The sequence below is a fragment of the Ictidomys tridecemlineatus genome, chromosome 4 (assembly GCF_052094955.1).
Source record: "Ictidomys tridecemlineatus isolate mIctTri1 chromosome 4, mIctTri1.hap1, whole genome shotgun sequence".
In the NCBI taxonomy this organism is placed as follows: Eukaryota; Metazoa; Chordata; class Mammalia; order Rodentia; family Sciuridae; genus Ictidomys; species Ictidomys tridecemlineatus.
In genome coordinates this window covers 92,027,854-92,047,433 of record NC_135480.1, presented here as the reverse complement: position 1 = coordinate 92,047,433, position 19,580 = coordinate 92,027,854, and the positions used below count along the sequence as shown (strand labels likewise).

The 19,580-nt window shown below is 37.2% G+C and overlaps 1 protein-coding gene across 1 annotated transcript in view; it reads right to left on the bottom strand.

Moving 5' to 3' along the window:
* Rab39a (RAB39A, member RAS oncogene family) overlaps window positions 1-15,741 on the bottom strand; it is a 31,042-nt gene extending 15,301 nt beyond the window's left edge. Inside the window, exon 1 of the mRNA XM_005329073.4 lies at window positions 15,334-15,741. Within this exon, the coding sequence (XP_005329130.1) occupies window positions 15,334-15,560 (227 nt within the window). The 5' untranslated portion in view covers window positions 15,561-15,741. The remainder of the gene's footprint in view (window positions 1-15,333) is intronic.
* Between the last annotated feature and the right edge of the window lie 3,839 nt (window positions 15,742-19,580).

Sequence of the window (19,580 nt, the reverse complement as noted above, 5' to 3'; positions counted from 1 at the left end):
GGGAATTTATAATCTTTTTGACACAAATGATATGATTATTAAGATTCTAAAAAAATGTAAATGATATCTCAGACAAGTTACCTATTTTCCTGCTAGTCACGGAAAACAAGATGCTATTGTCACATGAAAGACAAATTCTATAGGCATCTGAATGCTCAAGATTATATTTAATTTTTTTCCCTGAAATAATATATAGACAAGTGATTTAGACATAATCTTATAAGTTACTTATAAGTAAAATTTTAAATGTAAGTGGCAAGGTTTTATATATATTATGTACTATCTATATCTATATATATATATATCTCTATATATCTTGTATGTTATTATGAACTTTGCTATGGACATAGAACTCTTTAAAAGAGCCACAAAATATTGAGCACTTGCTGACTTAGATAAAAAATGAACCAGATGTTTCATCCTGGAAATGCCCTTCTTGTGGTTTGGCCAACTTTAAAATAGGCATTTAGAGAATGCCAAAGGCTGTTGGCAGCTAGTAGCCTATGAGCACATTAGCCTTGTGAGTGCCTCTTATTCACCATGACATTATATTCCTTCTGTCCTTCTGGGAATAGTCACTGTGTTGATGTTTTATTTACCTGATTCTCTTGCCTTATAAAGCTGGCCCTCAGAACTGATTTCCAAAGACTAAAATACAAGTCTCCCATACCTTTCATTACTACTGATTACTATCGACTAATCCCTGCCCCTGCCTAAGATCCTGAAACCTGGCACTTTACACTTAGGGTAATTCTTTTTTTTTTTTTTTTTTTTGATACTGGGATTGAACCCAGGGGCACTTAACCACTGGGCCACATCCCTAGCTTTTTTTGTATTTTATTTAGAGACAGGGTCTCACTGAGTTGCTAAGTGCCGCGTTGTTGCTGAGGCTGACTAGGAACTCAAAATCCTCCTGCCTTATCCTCTGGAGTCACTGAGATTATAAATGGACGCTATCATCCAAACAAACATCAGAACTCTTTTTGTTGGTATAATTCCAGGATCTTTCTATGAAAAACCTAGTCTATGATTATAGAAGTTCTATATAATACTGACAAGACCTAATAGACCATATGGATACATGAACCAATTGTTCTGTGGCCACCTTTTATTTTCCTTTTATGACAGATCATCATTCATTCCATCTCTAAAATTATCCAGCTTTTATTTCCAAGTCAATTGAATAGATGTGGTTCTTTGTCTTCTAGTTTCTCTCTTTTATTAGGTTTGTGTTTTCAAAGTTACCTGTGTACTTATCACTGCCTGTTTCCCACTCCTTGAACTTAACAACATTGTTATACCATAATTTTGGTAAGATCATTTCTTAACATTTATGTTATACTATCCATATAAATTTGGTAAATTCTTTATTGTTTAATGGTGCTTCTTACCAACGCAGAAGTCTCTATTTGCCTTTTATACTTTATTATTCTTTGTTATGATTAACATATTCGGACATCCTATAATTTTTCCAGCTTATTTGTTTATAACCTGACTCCTCCCATTTGAAGACAACTGAGAATAAATGACTTATTTTTTGGTGAGGGATACTCTTTTCCTAGTGTTTAAAACTGAACTGTATATGCAAGTGTACTACCAATATTTGTAAATAAATAAACAAACAATTGAATTAGTAAATTCATACCCTATTAGGTTGAGGAAACTGGAGAATAAAGAGTGAAATACAAAAAAATCTCACCTCCTTTTGATACTGAAAGTAAGGTCAAAGAGGGTCATAGATTGAATAATTGCACACACCATAAACTTATAGTTGAAATTGTCCACATTTTCTAAAGAACTATCAAATTGTCCTTTTTAGTGGATTTTGGAAGGTAGAACAAGTTATGTGTAAAAACTGAAAGTTTATCTGGAAATTAATGAAAAAGGTTTCTAGCTTCACTCTCTTCTAGGTGAAAAAAATGAAAAAAAATTTTCTATTTGGAAAGGCACTTATCCCATTGCTTTCTGATTTTCTGTTTCCATAACAATAATGAGATGTCTAGCTTCTCAAGGTTACTTTATTTTCTATATAACATAGAGAGGATTATATGATCTAACATAAGGGGTATATTTTCTTGGGTTATAATTCTCCTACCATTTCTGTGACTGCTGTCTGCTTCTATATGGATTTCTCCATACTGCTTTGTTTCATGATTTCCTATATCTCTCTATATCCTAGAATTTACAATTGATGTTTATTCTTTTCTCACTTCATTCCATCTCTAAAATTATCCAGCTTTTATTTCCAAGTCAATTGAACAGATGAGGTTCTTTGCCTTCTAGTTTCTCTCTTTTATTAGGTTTGTGTTTTTATCAAAGTTACCTGTGTACGTTTCCCACTCCTTGAACTTAACAATATTGTTATACCATAATTTCGGTAAGATCATTTCTTAATATTTATGTTATACTACCCATATAAATTTGGTAAATTCTTTATTGTTTTGATTTCTCCCCTCTGTTTTTTTCTGATCTCTTTTTATGGAATGCCTAATACTTGTACACTGAACTTTTTAGACTGACTCTCTTATTTAAAATAAACAATTTTTCCCCTCTGCCTTTGTCTTTTGTCCTTTTTTTTTTTTTAGAGATTTTCTCAACTTCTTTTTTTTAAATTTTTAGTTGTAGATGATTGATGTACACAATATCTTTATTTTTTTAATGTGTTGCTGAGAATTGAACCCAGTGCCTCACATATGCTAGGCAAGTGCTCTACCACTGAGCTACAACCCCAGCCCCTCAACTATTTTTTCAGTTGTAGTTGAACATAATACCTTTATTTTATTTATTTATTTTTATGTGGTGCTGAAGATCGAACCCAGGGCCTCCCACATGCTAAGCAAATGCTCTACCACTGAGCCACAACCCCAGCTCCCCTCAACTTCTTTTTTTAATGGTAGTTTCAAAAGCTCTTTTGTTCTTAGAATATTCTTTTTAGTATCCTGTTCCTTTTTAATGATTGCAATTTTTTTCCGTTTATTATCTCTCTGAGGAAATTAAAGACAATTTTTGTTTAGTTTTTAAATATTCCCATCTCCTTTATTAAGTTTTTGTTTCTCCAGTTGTTTCCTGTTGGTTTGTCTCAAGGTTTCACATTAAAGATTTTCTATTATTTCTTATAATTTTCCATTGAGACTAAAGGCCTCATTATAAAATGATTAGTCAGGATTATTTAGTTGGTGGAAACTCTAATATTGGTATCTTTAAGACTTTCCTTGTGGCTTGGTCAGATTAGTCAGAACTGACTTCACCAATGTCCTGTCTGAAGGGCGAAGGCTTGACTACTACCGGAAGCTATGTCCGGGAAGAGGGCAGAGGGCATCTACCATGCATATATTCACTTAAAGTTCTTACTTTTTAACAAGGGACCACAACCCCAATCATTTCTGGTGCTTTCATCCAAAGGCCTTATGTTTAATTCTTTTCAAGAATTAGTTTTCAGTTTTTTGACAACATGGGGGAAGAAGTCCCTTGGTGTGTAGAGGATGTAAGGGGATGTGAAGATCCAATCTTTCTTAAACAGACTGATAGTGATCCATCCTTTAGCACTCCCACTTCCAGAAGTATCTGGTGCCACCATTTTGTGAGTCTTTGAAGGATTCAATGGTATGCATCAAGTGGGTTGTGGATTTTTTTCAACCATTAGTTTAGAAATCATTAAAAAAATTTTTTTCCAGTGCTCAAGATTGAACTCAGTGCCTCATGCATATACATTCTACCACTGAACTACACAGCCCCATAATTCAGTTATCTTGAGTCTGACCATTTATTTATAATGCCCCAACAGTTTTCCTTCTTCCCAAATTTTGTTGCTGTTATCTCTTTGTTCAGGAGGGTTTATGGTTTAAAAAAATTATTATTGTGATTTTAGCAATTTCAGGAAAAAAAAAACTAAAGTAGATATAGCTGTTCAGTCTGCTATCTTTACTAGAAGCCAGGTCTTTTTCTATTGTTATTGTTTCCTACTGTTTTCCATTTATTACAGACATATCCATCATGTCCCAGCATCAAGCACCACCTTCTTTGGGATACATCTTCTGAAACTGGCCTTTACTCTAAACACAGATGGCAATTCCTCCCTCTATTTTGCCACTGAAATTTATTTTAGTACTTACTATCCCTTACTGTAATTATTTGATTATTTTTCTTTATTAAAATCTGCAAAAGGGCTAGGGTTGCAGCTTGATGTTAAAGTGCTTGCCTAGCATGTATGAAGTACTGGGTTCAATCTTCAGTACCACATAGAAATAAATTAAATAAAAGTATATTTTTTTTAAAAAAGTCTGTAAGAAGGACTATCCTAACTATTCCCCAGAATCTGTTCTACTATTTTCCGTTAGTAACAAAACCCCAAAAGTTTTAGCTGGTACTCAGAAACCCATTTAGAAATTATGTTCATTTGTGTTTCTTGCAGTTATTTGTGGTCATGGCACTACTTTGAGTCACAGGATCTGATAAGTAATGTGTGCAGTCTAACTAAGGTTCATCTACTTGAAGAAGAAGCCATTTGTAAAGAAATCCTTTGCCTGTTCTTGCCTGCTAAGCAATGGCAATGTTGGAGATTCCTGGAAACTGATGTTGAGGCAAAGCCACCATAATTACCCAGGAGTGCTCATTCTATAATATATGATTCTATTACAGGAGAGAGTAATTAGGCTCTATTTTATTATTTAAGTTGCCATATTTTGGTGGTTTCTGTAATAGGAGTACAGCCTGTTTTCTATCTACTACAGACACTACAAGGACTTTAAATGTGAAACAGTATTATTTTTATACCTCTAGTGACTGGTATGTAGTTAAGCTAAATAAATGTATATATTTCCACAATTAGTATCTTGGTTAATTTTGCTTCTAAGAAAGCAAGCAAGCATTTAAGGATTGGAAATGTTCACTATACTTATAAAACTTTAGAACACTATATCCAGTATTTGCTCTCCAACACCTCTCCTTGTCTAATGAGGCAAATACCTCATGTAAGTTTCTCCACTTCAGTGTCAGTGTTCATTATCAGTACTGCTACTAACATGTAAAGCTATTTTCCCTTTTGTTTTTTGAATACAGCAATAAACTCAAGATTTGGGTCTTTGGGGATAAGGAGTTGGGTTGTATGCAAACAGAAATACTTTCAGGATAGAAATTGCATAGCACTCATTAAAACTCATTTCAACCGTAACAAGAAATCTAGTATAGTAGAAAGAGCACTGAACACACATTAGGAGAACTGGGCTCTTGTGCAAACTACCAACAAGCTATGAGGCCTTGGGTAAGTCAAAGGTTCTCTGGATATTAACCATATTATTTTTAAAAATGATACTTTTATATCAGATCATCTCTATGTCCCTGTCAGATTCTGTGCTATAGTTACTTTTCTACAAAAAAAAAAAAAAATGTTAAGCACAGTGTAGCTGATCTCTGTAGGTTTTTTCCTCCTCACTTTCTTGGACTTTGTTTTTAATTCTTCTCTAATTTTCTTCACCTTCAATAATTCTCTGCTATAGTATTAATTATACCTTCTCTTCTACTTTTAATTCTCTTTTCAGTGTGTAGCCATCTGTTCTCTAAAATTTTTCTTAAATTTCAGCTATTTACTTCATTAACTTTTAAAAATGTTTTTTAAATCAGTGTATTATTGTTATACATAATAGTGGGGTTAGTTTTGACATAATGACATATGCACGGAATATAATTTTTTTTCATTTCAATTCCCAGTACGTCCACCTTCAAACCTCCCCTCCTTCCCTGGATCATCTTCCTCTACCTCACTGATCTCCCTTCTATTTTTATGGGATCTCCCCGCCACCCCTACTTTTTATTTCCTTATTTCTTTCTAGCTTCCACATAGCTTTATTAACTTATGTTTTCCTATTCCCAAAGCCTTTCTGTAGTAATTTTATATCTAAAATATCTAGTTATGAATGTTTAACTATTTGCTTCTTTATATTCCAGGTTTTCTAGTGGTTTTTATTTGAAGGCTTTGTGCTTAAAACAAATACTAATGATTTTTATGATCTGTGTAAAAGTTTGACAAGTGGCTAAAAGTCAGACAAGAACATAAAATCTTTTAGTTTTGAATGAAGGACAAAAATCAAAGGACTCTCAAGAGCTTCTAGAAGTCTCCCTAACATATAATAAATCAAGTATTTAAAAAGGAAGCCTTGATGATATCCCCTAGAAACACTAGTAAAAGTGACATAGAGAATCATGAGAGAAGAAAGGAACTGCCTACACTTTAAAGTATAAGTTCCAAAAGTGCATTCTGTAGAACGTTATTATAGCAAAATCCTCTCTGTAAAAGCACTCTGGACTGGGAAACACTATATCTACTTCAGGGGGTCACAACATATACTAGTATATTAAATGACCTGAGAAAGGCTCAGGGTGTAGCTCAGTGGTAGAGTGCTTGCCTACCATGATTGAGGCCTTGGGTTCAATCTCTAGCATCAGAGTGGTAGTAGTGGGGAGCTCTGAAGAGTACTGCAATGACCTGGCATTTTCAAAGATCAAGAAAGGCTTTTCTCAAATGACACCTATTAACATCACTTTGAAAAATGCAAGCCTAAAGAAAAATGATAGGCAATGCCTATAATTTGAGAATCTATAATTTTTCTTCATATGGCTTTCTCTTATAGCTAGAATGTTCTTAGTATCTACTAACTCCCTTTTATGGCATTCTCTCTTGATCTGTTTGCAGAGAAGAGGTTTCAGTTGGACCATTCACTGTTCTTTTGTATGTCTGTCACCAAGGCTATACTTCAGTTTTATCTATTTGAGGACATCCTACCCTAAGTCCTGTGAAAAGGAAATACTTTTGGAGAAGCTAAAGAATCAGAAGAAAAGCCATTTTTCACATTCTGGGTAGAAAAAGATAATTTTAAAACATATTATGACCAATCATACAAAAGTAGGAAAAAAATAGGAACAGTGCTCACAGTTTGTCAAGAAAAGTCTTTGATGACCTTCTGTATGTACTTTGATAGAAAGCTTTCTCATTTGACTCCTGATGCACTCAGCTAAGAGAAGTCTCCATTTCCTTATCTCAATATTTTTGGCACTGAGGTATTTTTTTTTTTTAAAGAGAGAGTGAGAGAGAGAGAGACAGAGAATCTTTTTTAATATTTATTTTTTAGTTTTTGGCGGGCACAACATCTTTGTTTGTATGTGGTGCTGAGGATCGAACCTGGGCCGCACGCATGCCAGGCGAGCGGGCTACCATTTGAGCCACATCCCCAGCCCAGCACTGAGGTATTTTTGATGGTGCCCTAACTATTGATCAGCATATGGTCTTAAAGACTTTCTGTCAAAAGTGTGATCATTTGCCTTAGCAAGATGTCCCTAAATTAAAAATCAGTCACTACCATAAGAAGAAAAGTAGAAATAATCATTATATTTTAAGAATGTTTAAGAGAATACTGTTATGATTTTAAATCAAACTAAGATAATATGCCAGCTAGCAATGGAGGAAGGATAGCATCTTCAACAAATGGTGCTGGGAAAACTGGAAATCCATTTGCATCAAAATGAATCTGAATCCCTATCTCTCGCCATGCACAAAAGTTAACTCAAAATGGATCAAGGAGCTTGATATTAAATCAGAGACACGGCATCTGATAGAAGAAAAAGTTGGCTACGATCTACATACTGTGGGATTGGGCCCCAGATTCCTCAATAGGACAGCCATAGCGCAAGAGTTAACAACTAGAATCAACAAATGGGACTTACTCAAACTAAAAAGTTTTTTCTCAGCAAAAGAAACAATAAGAGAGATAAATAGGGAGCCTACATCCTGGGAACAAATCTTTAATCCACACACTTCAGATAGAGCCCTAATAACCAGAATATACAAAGAACTCAAAAAATTAGACAATAAGATAACAAATAACCCAATCAATAAATGGGCCAAGGACCTGAATAGACACTTCTCAGAGGAGGACATACAATCAATCAATAAGTACATGAAGAAATGCTCACCATCACTAGCAGTCAGAGAAATGCAAATCAAAACTACCTTAAGATACCATCTCACTCCAGTAAGATTGGCAGCCATTAGGAAGTCAAACAACAATAAGTGCTGGAGAGGATGTGGGGAAAAGGGCACTCTTGTTCATTGCTGGTGGGACTGCAAATTGGTGCAGCCAATTTGGAAAGCAGTATGGAGATTTCTTGGAAAGCTGGGAATGGAACCACCATTTGACCCAGCTATTCCCCTTCTCGGTCTATTCCCTAAAGACTTAAAAAGAGCATGCTACAGGGACACTGCTACATCGATGTTCATAGCAGCACAATTCACGATAGCAAGATTGTGGAACCAACCTAGATGCCCTTCAATAGATGAATGGATAAAAAAAATGTGGCATTTATACACAATGGAGTATTACTCTGCATTAAGAAACGACAAAATCATAGAATTTGGAGGGAAATGGATGGCATTAGAGCAGATTATGCTAAGTGAAGCTAGTCAATCGTTAAAAAACAAATACCAAATGACCCCTTTGATATAAGGGGAGTAAACAAGGACAGGGTAAGGACGAAGAGCTTGAGAAGAAGATTTACATTAAACAGGGATGAGAGGTGGGAGGGAAAGGGAGTGAGAATGATATATAAGAGGAAAGGAGGGGTAAGACAAGATAATACAAATGGAAGAAATGATTTACAGTAGAAGGGGTAGAGAGAGAAAAGGAGAGGGGAGGAGAGGGGAGGGGGGATAGTAGAGAATAGGACTGACAGCAGAATACATCAGACACTAGAAAAGCAATATGTCAATCAATGGAAGGGTAACTGATGTGATACAGCAATCTGTATACGGGGTAAAGTTGGGAGTTCATAACCCACTTAAATCAAACTGTGAAAGATGATGTATTAAGAACTGTGTAATGTTTTGAATGACCAACAATAAAAAAAATATGCCAGCTAGCTACCAATACTTAACTAGTAATATATATCTACAAAATTACTATCTGCACTTTGGTGGGGTTGGGTGGGGTTACCAGGGATTGAATCCAGGGGTACTCTACTGGAGCTACATCTCCAGCCATTTTTATTTTTTATTTTGAAATAAAGTCTCACTGTGTTGCTCAGGCTGGTCTCAGATTTGTAATCCTCTTGCCTTAGCCTCCTGAGAAGCTGGGATTATAGGCGTGTGCTACCATGTCCAGCTACTATCTGTATTTCAAAACTCTTTTATAGCTTAAACTAAAGAAATCCTTTTAAATTTAAAACATATTTTGTCTTCTACATCACATTTTTCTGGAGTTCCTATAGGAAAGTGCAGAAATTAATCACATATTTTGTAATAGGCCAGGAAGACTGTTTTAAGGTAGCAATTTTTAAAGTGAATGTTCTTGAATCATATATATTGTCAGAATTGATCACAAGTTACTGACACTTAGATGGAGATTTATTAAAATCATAAAGTATAGGCTTTATAGGTATTTTGTTTTAGAAAGAATTAAAGAATACATATATTTTTGTTTTCTTTCTTTCTTTTTTTTTTTTGGAGTGGGAGGCGGTACTGGGGATTGAACTAGGGGCTCTCAACAACTGAGCCACATCCCCAGCCCTTTTAAAAATTTTTATTTAGAGACAGGGTCTCACTGAGTTGCTTAGTGCATCAGCAAAAGCAAGGAACTGGCTTTGAACTCGAGATTCTCCTGCTTCAGCCTCCTGAGCCACTGGGATTACAGGCATGTGCCACAACCGTGCTTGGCACTAAAAATAATCTTGAGAGTATAAAAATGTTTGGCTACATGGATCATCTTTTTACATTCTGTTACACTTGTTAGAAATGATGTTGCCTTATTCTTACATACATTTTACTCCAAGACACCACAAAATAGTCATTTTGGGATGAGACTGCTCACTTTCCTCTTCTGTCAATTTTTCTTTCCAAAAAAGTGTACCATTACAGACACATTTGCATTATGTGACTCATAATGCCTACATAGTGTATTTATATTACAATATAATATTGTATTATATGTGAGTGCAGCTCAATAATCTGCAGGGGAACTGATTCACTGGCTAAACACCCAATTAGATTATCTCCTTCAATAATTTCAATAAGAGGCTCAGAGACAGAGAACTGGGAGTCAACAAAGTTCAAGAATAGAAACAGGCTAGTGGGGAAATCCATTTGAAATTTTCATACTTCCAAACACACAGATGTTTGGGAACTAAAGAAAGAGTTAAGAAATATGATAAAGAAAAAGATACACACCAGAAGAGGAGTTGAAGGAAAGGAGTTGAAGTATGTGGTCGGATAGGGAGAAGCCCAGTAAATCGAGTGGTACTGGAAACCACCCCAGGTTTTGGGAGGGGGTGCAAATAAAGGGCTGACTCTTATGTAACAGGTACTATCTATACCACTTTGCCAAGTTAATTAGCTGTCTAACTAATGTTTGCATATCTTCCATTACTCCAAACTTTAAATATGTAATAATTCTGCCCTCCCACCCTCCCCAAGTGACTAAAGCAATTCATCATCAGAGGGAGCTTTCTCCAAATGACAGTCCTTAGAACACTGTCATCATAGATTTTCATATTTTGAAAATAGCCCCTCAAATAAATTTGGGAAATGGAGTTTAATCAAAGTTAAACAGGTTCCTTTGCTGCAATTCTTAGAGCTTAGATATGAATTTTAAAAAAAATGTTATATGGAATACAGAAATGTCCAAACTTATATGATCACAGAACTCATCTTTCAAAAAGAATCACAATGGACATGATCTGTAGAAAATACCCTGCAAGCACTGCAGGAGGAGGACATTATTCTCTGAACTTTATATTCAGTGGCTATAACTACAACACCCCAAGACCACAGACAATGTGGTAAAAAGGCCAAATCTGTCTTGAATCCTGGAGATTTCATATTCCTATCATCAACATTGCTACTTCCTTATTTCACTTTATGTATTAGTTCATTTTCTGTTACTATAATAAAATATCAGAGGTTTTATAAAGAAAAGAGGTTTATTTAGTTTACTTTTGGAGGCAAAAGTCCCAACAACATGGCTCTGGGAATGGTGAGGCTCTCCTTGACTACATCATGTCATAGGGGATGGTATCATGGTGGAAATGTGTAAAAGGGAGAGATCACATGTCAAGATAGGAAACCAGAGAGCAGAGAGGAACCAGACTAACTCTTTAATAATAGTTCACTCTTGTGGAACTAACTGGGGTCCCATAAGAATTACTTAATTCTTTTCAAAGGTGATACCCATAATAACCCCAAAATTACCTTATACTAAGGCCCACTTCTTAAAGGTCCCACTATTTCCTAATACTGCCATGTAGAGAACCAAGCTTCCATACATGAATCTTTGGGAAACAAACCACATCCAAATCACAAAACTTTATATTTTTATTACTTTAAATGTTTTTTATGGAAAAAGTTCAAAATTTATATTCTTATATTTAATGCTTTCCATATTTCCAGCCTACTACTATACTTACCCTTATTAGCACTGTATTAAACATTATTCTTATTTTCTTTACTGTGACACTTCTCCTGTGATTAAAATTTTTAAAAAGTGATGCTAGATGTAGTGATACATGCCTATAATCCTAGCAACTCCAAGGCTAAGACAAGAAAATTTTAAGAATAAGGTCAGCCTGGACAACTCAGTAAGACCTTGCCTCAAAATTTTAAAAAATATTTTTTAAAAGTGGTAGAGCACTCAGGGTTCAATTCCCAGTATTGGAGGTGAGAAAGAGAAGAAAAAGAAAAAAAAAAACTATTAAAAGTAGTGATTGATAGTGTTCCCAACAACAATGCCAAACATCTTCCTTACCTCCTGGGCACATGGTGGCCTAGTCTGTGTGGCCTTGTAACTAAAGTTCTCTTTAAGGAAGTGACGGTCTAAATGGTCTAATTTTTTTAAAAGGAACATCACTTGGTTTAGATCTCTTTTGAGCCTACATGGTGTGCCTGTAATCCAATTTTTGTGCATGCAGATGATGAAAATGTCCTAGGGATGGCAGAAAACTAAAAGATAAGGTATCTGCATGATACCTAGAGCAGAATTACTACACAAACTTGAACCACTTACCTTGAGATTATGATGATTATATTATTATTACATAAGAGATGGGGCCTAGGTATTATATGAGAGAAAAATAAACTTCTATTTTTATTGAAGGCATGGTAATTCTGAGTTTCCCTAATACAGAAATTTAACATTTTCCTTCATTAAAAAAGTGTTAATAACAGAAAATTAATATCTAAGTTTATATTATAGTTTAGAATATGGTCACATATACACTTGTTTGAAAACTTTTTTCACTTTGAGTTTGTTCCTTTTTATGTCATATAGGTAGTTATCATTTACTAGAATACGTTAATCTAAAGACTGAAAACAAAAGCTAATCATGATCATAATTATCAGCTGTTCTATTGTTCTGAGCCATATTTTTTATTTGTTTATTTTTATTTATATATGACAGCAGAATGCATTACAATTCTTATTACATATATAGAGCATAATTTTTCATATCTTGGTTGTATACATAGTATATTCACACCAATTTGTGTCTTCATACCTGTACTTTGGATAATAATGATCATCACATTCCACCATCATTAATTACTGCATGCCCCTTCCCTTTCCCTCCAACCCCTCTGCCCTATCTAGAGTTCATCTATTCCTTCCATGCTCCCTCTCTCTCTCCCACTATGAATCAGCCTCCTTGAGATTGGCTAACTTCACTTAGCATTACCTTCTCTAACTCCATCCATTTACCTGTAAATGCCATGATTTTATTATCGTTTATTGCTGAGTAATATTCCATATTTTTATGTTAAGCTACTCCATAAGCTTCTAAAGTAGGATCCTTTTGTAAGTTTATGTCTAACCACCAATAAACCTCCAAATACAGTTTCTTTTTTACTATTTTTTTTAGTTGTACATGGACATACAATATCTTTATTTATTTTAATGTGGTACTGAGGATCGAATCCAGTGCCTCACACATAGGAGTCAAACATTCTACCACTGAGTTATAGCCTAGTCCCCCAAATACAGTGTTTACCACAAATTTCTCATGGTGTGATTATGAGAAATCACAGGAATGTATCTTCAAGTATCATTTTCTATGAAATAAAATGTGCAAGAATATCTATTATTCAAAGTAAGTATATTTTTCTGGATAAAGATACAAGATGATTTAATAGTAATCACTTTAAATGCAATTTTATAGTAAAACATTCTGCTACATGATAGAAAAGCTAAGCATTTGGACATAGCTACTGAAATATGTATTTGTGAATATATCTTTGGTAAAGAGCCAAACAAAATAAAGTATGACTCATTGTCAGTAAACATTCCCTAAATGTCCTTGCATTACAATGAGTGTGCTTTTAATAATGTATTTAAAATGAATTACTATTTACATTCTTCTCAAAAGCATTAAAACCCAATCATCTATTTAGCAAAAAGGTCTTTAAAGTCAAACAAATTAATTATCCTTTACTTTCTTGTCAAAAAGTTGAGGAGCCACTTACTTATAAGCAAACAATTAGACACAGTAAGATTTTATTACCTATGTTTCTTGTAGTTGTAACTCCTAGAAGTTACTTGAAGTTGAAGGCACAAATGTCATGTTTTTATTGTACTGTTTAGAGGATAGAGAAAGAGTTACTTAATAAAAGTTTTTTTCTACACCTGAAACATTTCAAAGTTCATCTCTGATTGAGATCACAAGTGAAAAATTTACAACCAACCTGAGAGTTAAAACTGAGAAGAACTTATCTTCGAGATCATAATGACACCTGCCTTTTGCAGATGAATGACAAGTTTGAAAAGCTATTTTAATTAAAGAAGACTTCTTGAAAAAAAGAAACAATTTCTTCATGGAATCTCAAGTATTGTATAAATCAAATCAATAAGTTTTCACACCTGTCAGAAGATAGGCCTTACCAACTTTCCATTTCATACATAAAAAAACTAATGTATAAGCAAGCTAAGCAGTTCCCTTATTATCTCTATGAATCAGTGTCACAGCTAGGAATGAAAGCCAAAATTCTGAATATTGGACATTCTCAAGATGTAGGCTGATCTCATTTGGATGGATGCTGGCTGGGGGTGAGGGGAAGCCATGTTTGGGAAGTCCCCTCAAGGAACACTGTATTTCACGACCAGAGTATTTGCTGAGGAACACAAAATGCTTGCTTAAATGAGTTTCAAATGATAATGTGATCATTAAGAACCAAAATACTATAAGATATCTGCTTTCTTACTTTCCTTTAAAATAAAGTGTCCTTGAATCATAGGATTTGAAAATGTGCTATAAATTTGGATCAATCTCAAATATCCAAGAAATGCACAGTTTCATTTACTATTTAGTTACATGAGCTGCCTTTGTGAAATCCTTTAGACTCCCAGTGAACCTTTAGAATGAGACTATTTGGGTCCCTCTTTCTCTATTTAGAAATCTATTTTCTGTTCTATTATCACCCTGGAACATTAAGAAGCGATCATAAGTGAAATAAAGAAGCTCCTGGCAAATTTCTTTTCCCCCCGCCCCCGCCTCTCTGTAAGTAGATAGATAGATATATCCCCACACCCCAGCAACGAACCAATGGTGACAAACTTCTAAAGACAATTCGAACCTTTAAACACCTCCCACCCCCACCTCACACACTCACACAACTTCAGCAGTGCCAATGTCCTGATGTTGCATGTAGTTGTCCTATAAACCATTCCCACGGGTCACGGCCCAGTATTTTCTGATGACCACATTCGGTGCTGTGAGGTGTTCAAACCATTACCGCATCCATCTCCCTGTGAACCATGCCCAGTGAGCTCATGCAGTAGCCTGGGTTGGGACTCTGCTTGCTGTCAAGCTTAAGGATCAATCACGAATCAGGGAACACTACTTCACACTTCTCCCCGGCCGCGTCGACAGGGCGCCTCTTGGTTAGGGCACCAAAAGGGGCACCTGGAGGAAGGTGATCGGATCCGAGAGTGCTCAGACTGGAAGCCGGGCAGGGGAGAAAACAGCGGCGGAGCCCAAGGGGATCAAAATGCCATCAGGGGCAGAAAGAGTTGGGGAAGAAGGGAACGCGAGGGTGACCCCGGTTCAGGCGGGAAAGGAGAAATAGAAAGGGGGCGCAGGAAGTGGGCGCCAAAGAAAGAAGTGAGAAATTGCGGAGGAGGAAGTCGTCCCTGGAAGAGGAGGGGCAAAGGGGAAGCAAGAATGGAGTGTTTGCACTTTCAGGAGGGAAGGGCCAAAGCCTCTCCGGACCAGGGCTGGCGGGGCCGGCGCTTGGGGAGGGGCCGTGCGGGCAGGCGGGGTGGCTGCCCGCCCTCTGGGTCCCCGTGGTCTCGGCGCAGGCGGCCCTACCTGAACCGCTCCTGTCCCGCCGTGTCCCAGAGCTGCAGCTTTATCCTTTTGCCCGGCTCGATCTCCAGCAGGCGGGAGAAGAAGTCCACGCCGACCGTGGGGTCGCAGGCAGGGGAGCGCAGCCCGGGGAAGCGGCCCTGGGTGAAGCGGTGCAAGAGGCACGACTTGCCCACGGTGGAGTCCCCGATCACGATGAGGCGGAACTGGTAAATCCAGATGGTCTCCATGGCTCACGTGCCCCACCGGCTCCGGGCCGCCCCACCCGCGCTCGGCCGGGCAAGTTCGGCGGCGGGAACTGTCCCTTCAGCACCTCCCGGGCGCCAGCCTGCCGGCTTCCAGCATATTCCTGCGGCTGTGGCCGCCGCCTGGTCCCCGCCCTCTTGGAAGGGAGAGGCGGGGCCCGGCTGGGCGGGGGCGGGGCCTCAGGCTGGGGGGCGGGGCGGGGGCTTGCGGCACGCAGTTCCCGCCCCTGACCGCTGTAAATCACTTTACTCCAAAGCTCACTGGGCGCTGACGCGAAAGTGGGAGTGGCGAAAGGACGTGACGGCAGCAACAACCAATGAGAATAAATCAAGGTCTCAACTCCGAGAGGGTCAGCCAATGAAAAGTGAGAGTGATTATCTTACGGGCGTCCCGGCGGGCTTGTCAGATTAGGGCTCTGATTTTGGAAGAGCAGGAGGCCATAGCTTTATTCTGTTCTCCTGGTTTTTCTTTAATCGATTTGTTACATTCCGCCTTTCTGAAGGTCCCGCTTGGCGTCTTTCTATTGTCTAGTCTTGTTGAGCGCCAGCTCCTAAGTGTTCTAAGGCAAAGGAGTTGAAAACATGATCAAAATAAATTTGCGGAACTACTTCTGAATGCTTCTAATAAGGACTACCCATTGCTGTTTGCCACCGTGGTCTCTTCACTGTCTTTTGAGAAAAATATCGCGTATTTCCTCCAGGTCCTTTGGGGCCCGCGACCTTGGAGAAGGAAGGGAGAAAAAAAGTGAAATGTTTAGATGCTCATAAAAGTTCCAGCTCTTCTCTATAATGGGGGTGGTGGGGGGGAGCGGGGAGTCTACAGTTAGTCTCGGATTGTTTGGTCAACCATCTAAGAAAATAAAGCAAAACTAAATTCTGGAGAGAAGTTACTACCTTCTCATGCCTTTCCTCAAATTAAATAGTAGTGAATCCAAAACGTATTCTTAAAAAGTTAAATCTAAGTTAAACGACTGTTTTTAAAAAATGAAATTATGGTGTTGCTGGTAAATGGATGAAAATGGAGAATAGGCTAAGTGGAATTAGCCAAACCCAAAGATCCTATGTTTTCTCTCATATGCGGAAGCTAGAGTAAGATAAAGAAGAAGTGGGGGAGGGAAGGATAAGATTAAATGAAGAAACAATCAAATGCAAATTAATAGGTGAAAGGGAGTCTGGTAGAAGAGGAGGAAGGGAGATCATGAACTGAAACCGATTATCACGCATGTATGAGTTTGTTGGGATGACCAACTACTATGTATAACTATAAAGTGCTAATAAAAAAATAAATAAACCTAAAAAAATGGTTTTAAAGTTCATGCTTACTGAAACAAAATTTTCAACAATTCCACTTTTTTTTTCTTAGATATATCTAACTGCTACCACTACTGTTATTTGTCCTTACTTCCTTTCTTGATTTGGAGTAAGAGGTGTTACTTTTAAGAATGCCTTGTCATTTATCTTTTTGGGCTTTCCCCTAACAATTGACCTTCATTTTATGCCTTCTATACCTCAACTCTCTGGCTCTCCATTTGTTCCTATCTCTCAGCCTATAAACGTAATACAATTATCCACAATCTTAAAACCAAGCAAAACACCTCTTCATTATGCATTTCCTTCAGATTTTTGCTTTCTCCATTAATTCTCCTTTTCACACATCAGAAAGAACCATCTATTTTCATTTCTCACCTACTAATTTGTCTTCAGTAAGTCTAGTATAACCCTAATATACTTCCTATGCCTAATATACCCATGAAACAATTGCTTTAGATAAGGTTGCTAGGAACTTCGTAATTATTAAATCCAACTCCCCACCTTCACTATCCTCACTTCCCACACCACTATCACCTATCTTTAGCTATCATTCTCCTTGACCTCCTACCATTCCTTCAGTTATGAATAACCAAGTGACGGAGTTCTGACCATTGAGGTGTGTGTGTGTGTGTGTGTGTGTGTGTGTGTGTGTGTAGTGTCGTGTCTTGTAAAGTTCTTCTTTTTGTAAGGGCATGGCACCCTTCACTTTTTCTTCTTTCTTACTCCCTGGAAGGTGTAACAACCATCTTGTGCCATGAAGATGGTAGGAGAAGGAATCAGGGTCCCTGATGACTTTGCTTATGTATTATACCAATTCTGTACAGCTCATTGAGACAAATAAATTAACACCCGTTTCAACTAATAGTGGCTCAGTTTTCTGTAGTACAACCTAAACACTTCTATTTCTTGGTTTCCACAAAATAATTTTTCCTGGTTTTCTGTTCTTTTTAAACTGCTTCACTGACTCCTCTTTCTATGATCCATATCTTAAATATTGAAGATTCTTTGATCTTCATCCTTCATCTCTTCCCCCTTTTTACTTCATCTCTTTGCGCCTTTATGAAGAACTTCATCTATTCCAGTGATTTCAGTTACTCCCTTACCCAAACAATACACTCTCCTACAACTTCTGCTTTAAGTTTAGACTTGTATTTCCAACTACTCTCCTCTTAGAAGTTCACATTTTATACTGAATACATCTGTGTTGTTTAGGCTTCTTTGAAACAAACTCCAGTGAGGGTAATATAAAAAGATGAGTGCACTTGTCCTAAGGATGTAGACATGTTTTTATAGAATTCACAAGCAGAAAAGTTGCTGGCATCAGAAAGGTATTGGGACAAAAAAAAAAAAAAAAAAGAAAAGAAAAGAAAAGAAAGAAAGAAAGAAAAAGAAAACTACACTATAGAACCCATATCTCTCCATCTCTCTCATCTTTACTTCCTTCTAACATCTGCTTAATTTTTTTCTCTGCTGCATAGTCTATAGGGAAGACTATAGCTGTTGCATTAATTTTGTGTTAGATATTTAGACACATGCAGAGTTTAATTTCTGTTCCTCTATAGAGACAGTTTTGTTGGTTCAGTTTGGAAAAGGTGTTTATACCGGCTATAAGTCGGACCTTAAATGTTCACCAAAGGTTGTGTTAAAGGCTTGGTCAGCAGCTTGGCACTATTCAGAGGTGGTGGACCTTTAAGAAGTGGGATCTAGTGGGTGGAAGTATTTAGATCATTGGGAGGTGTGTCTTCAAAGGGGATTGTGGGATCCAGTCTCTTTCCTCTCTCTCTTTCACTTCCCAGCTATGCAGTAAGTGGCTTGACTTTACCATAGGCTTCTGCCATGATGTGCTGCCACAGGCTTAAAACTATAGGGCCAACCACTCATGGACTGAAATCTCTAAAACTATTCTCTGGAGTTAACCTTTCCTCTTTATAAATTGATTATTTTAGTTATCTGTTATAGTGATAGAAAGCTGAATACACATGTTAAAATATCTGGTCATTTGGATAGGAACATGTACTAGACCATCTGCTTTGATTAGATGTATGAAGTAGTTGTAGTCTTGAGGAAAGTGGGGTCAATGTCTTGTCTTTGTGGGGGGAAAAAGTACCTATTCTGTACAATGTCCAAAAGTGAACTCAGTATCATTCTTCACATGTTTTTTTTTTTTTAAGAGAGAGTGAGAGAGGAGAGAGAGAGAGAGAGGAGAGAGAACTTTTAATATTTATTTTTTAGTTCTCGGCGGACACAACATCCTTGTTGGTATGTGGTGCTGAGGATCGAACCCGGGCCGCACGCATGCCAGGCGAGCGCGCCACCGCCTGAGCCACATCCCCAGCCCGACATGTTTTCTTTTTCTGTGTTTTACAGATTGGTTCCTGGCTTAAGTATCTATTTTAGCTCTCTAGATAAGTGAGAGCTTGTAGTATTAAATCTGAGCTGTAACGGGGTGGGGGTTGTGCTGTATACAGTGAAGAGACAGAATTGATCTAAAGGTGACAGAATTCATAGCTAAGAATAATTTCATAGATAACATTCAGGACAAAACTAAAATGGGAAAAAAGTGGGCAGGTCAACTAAAGTCTCTTAAAGGGACTGGATATAAAGAACAGGATATTGTAAAGATATTATAAACTAACATAATGAAAAATGGAATTCCAGCCCAAAGAAAGGTTTGAATAAAAGGTCAGAAGCACA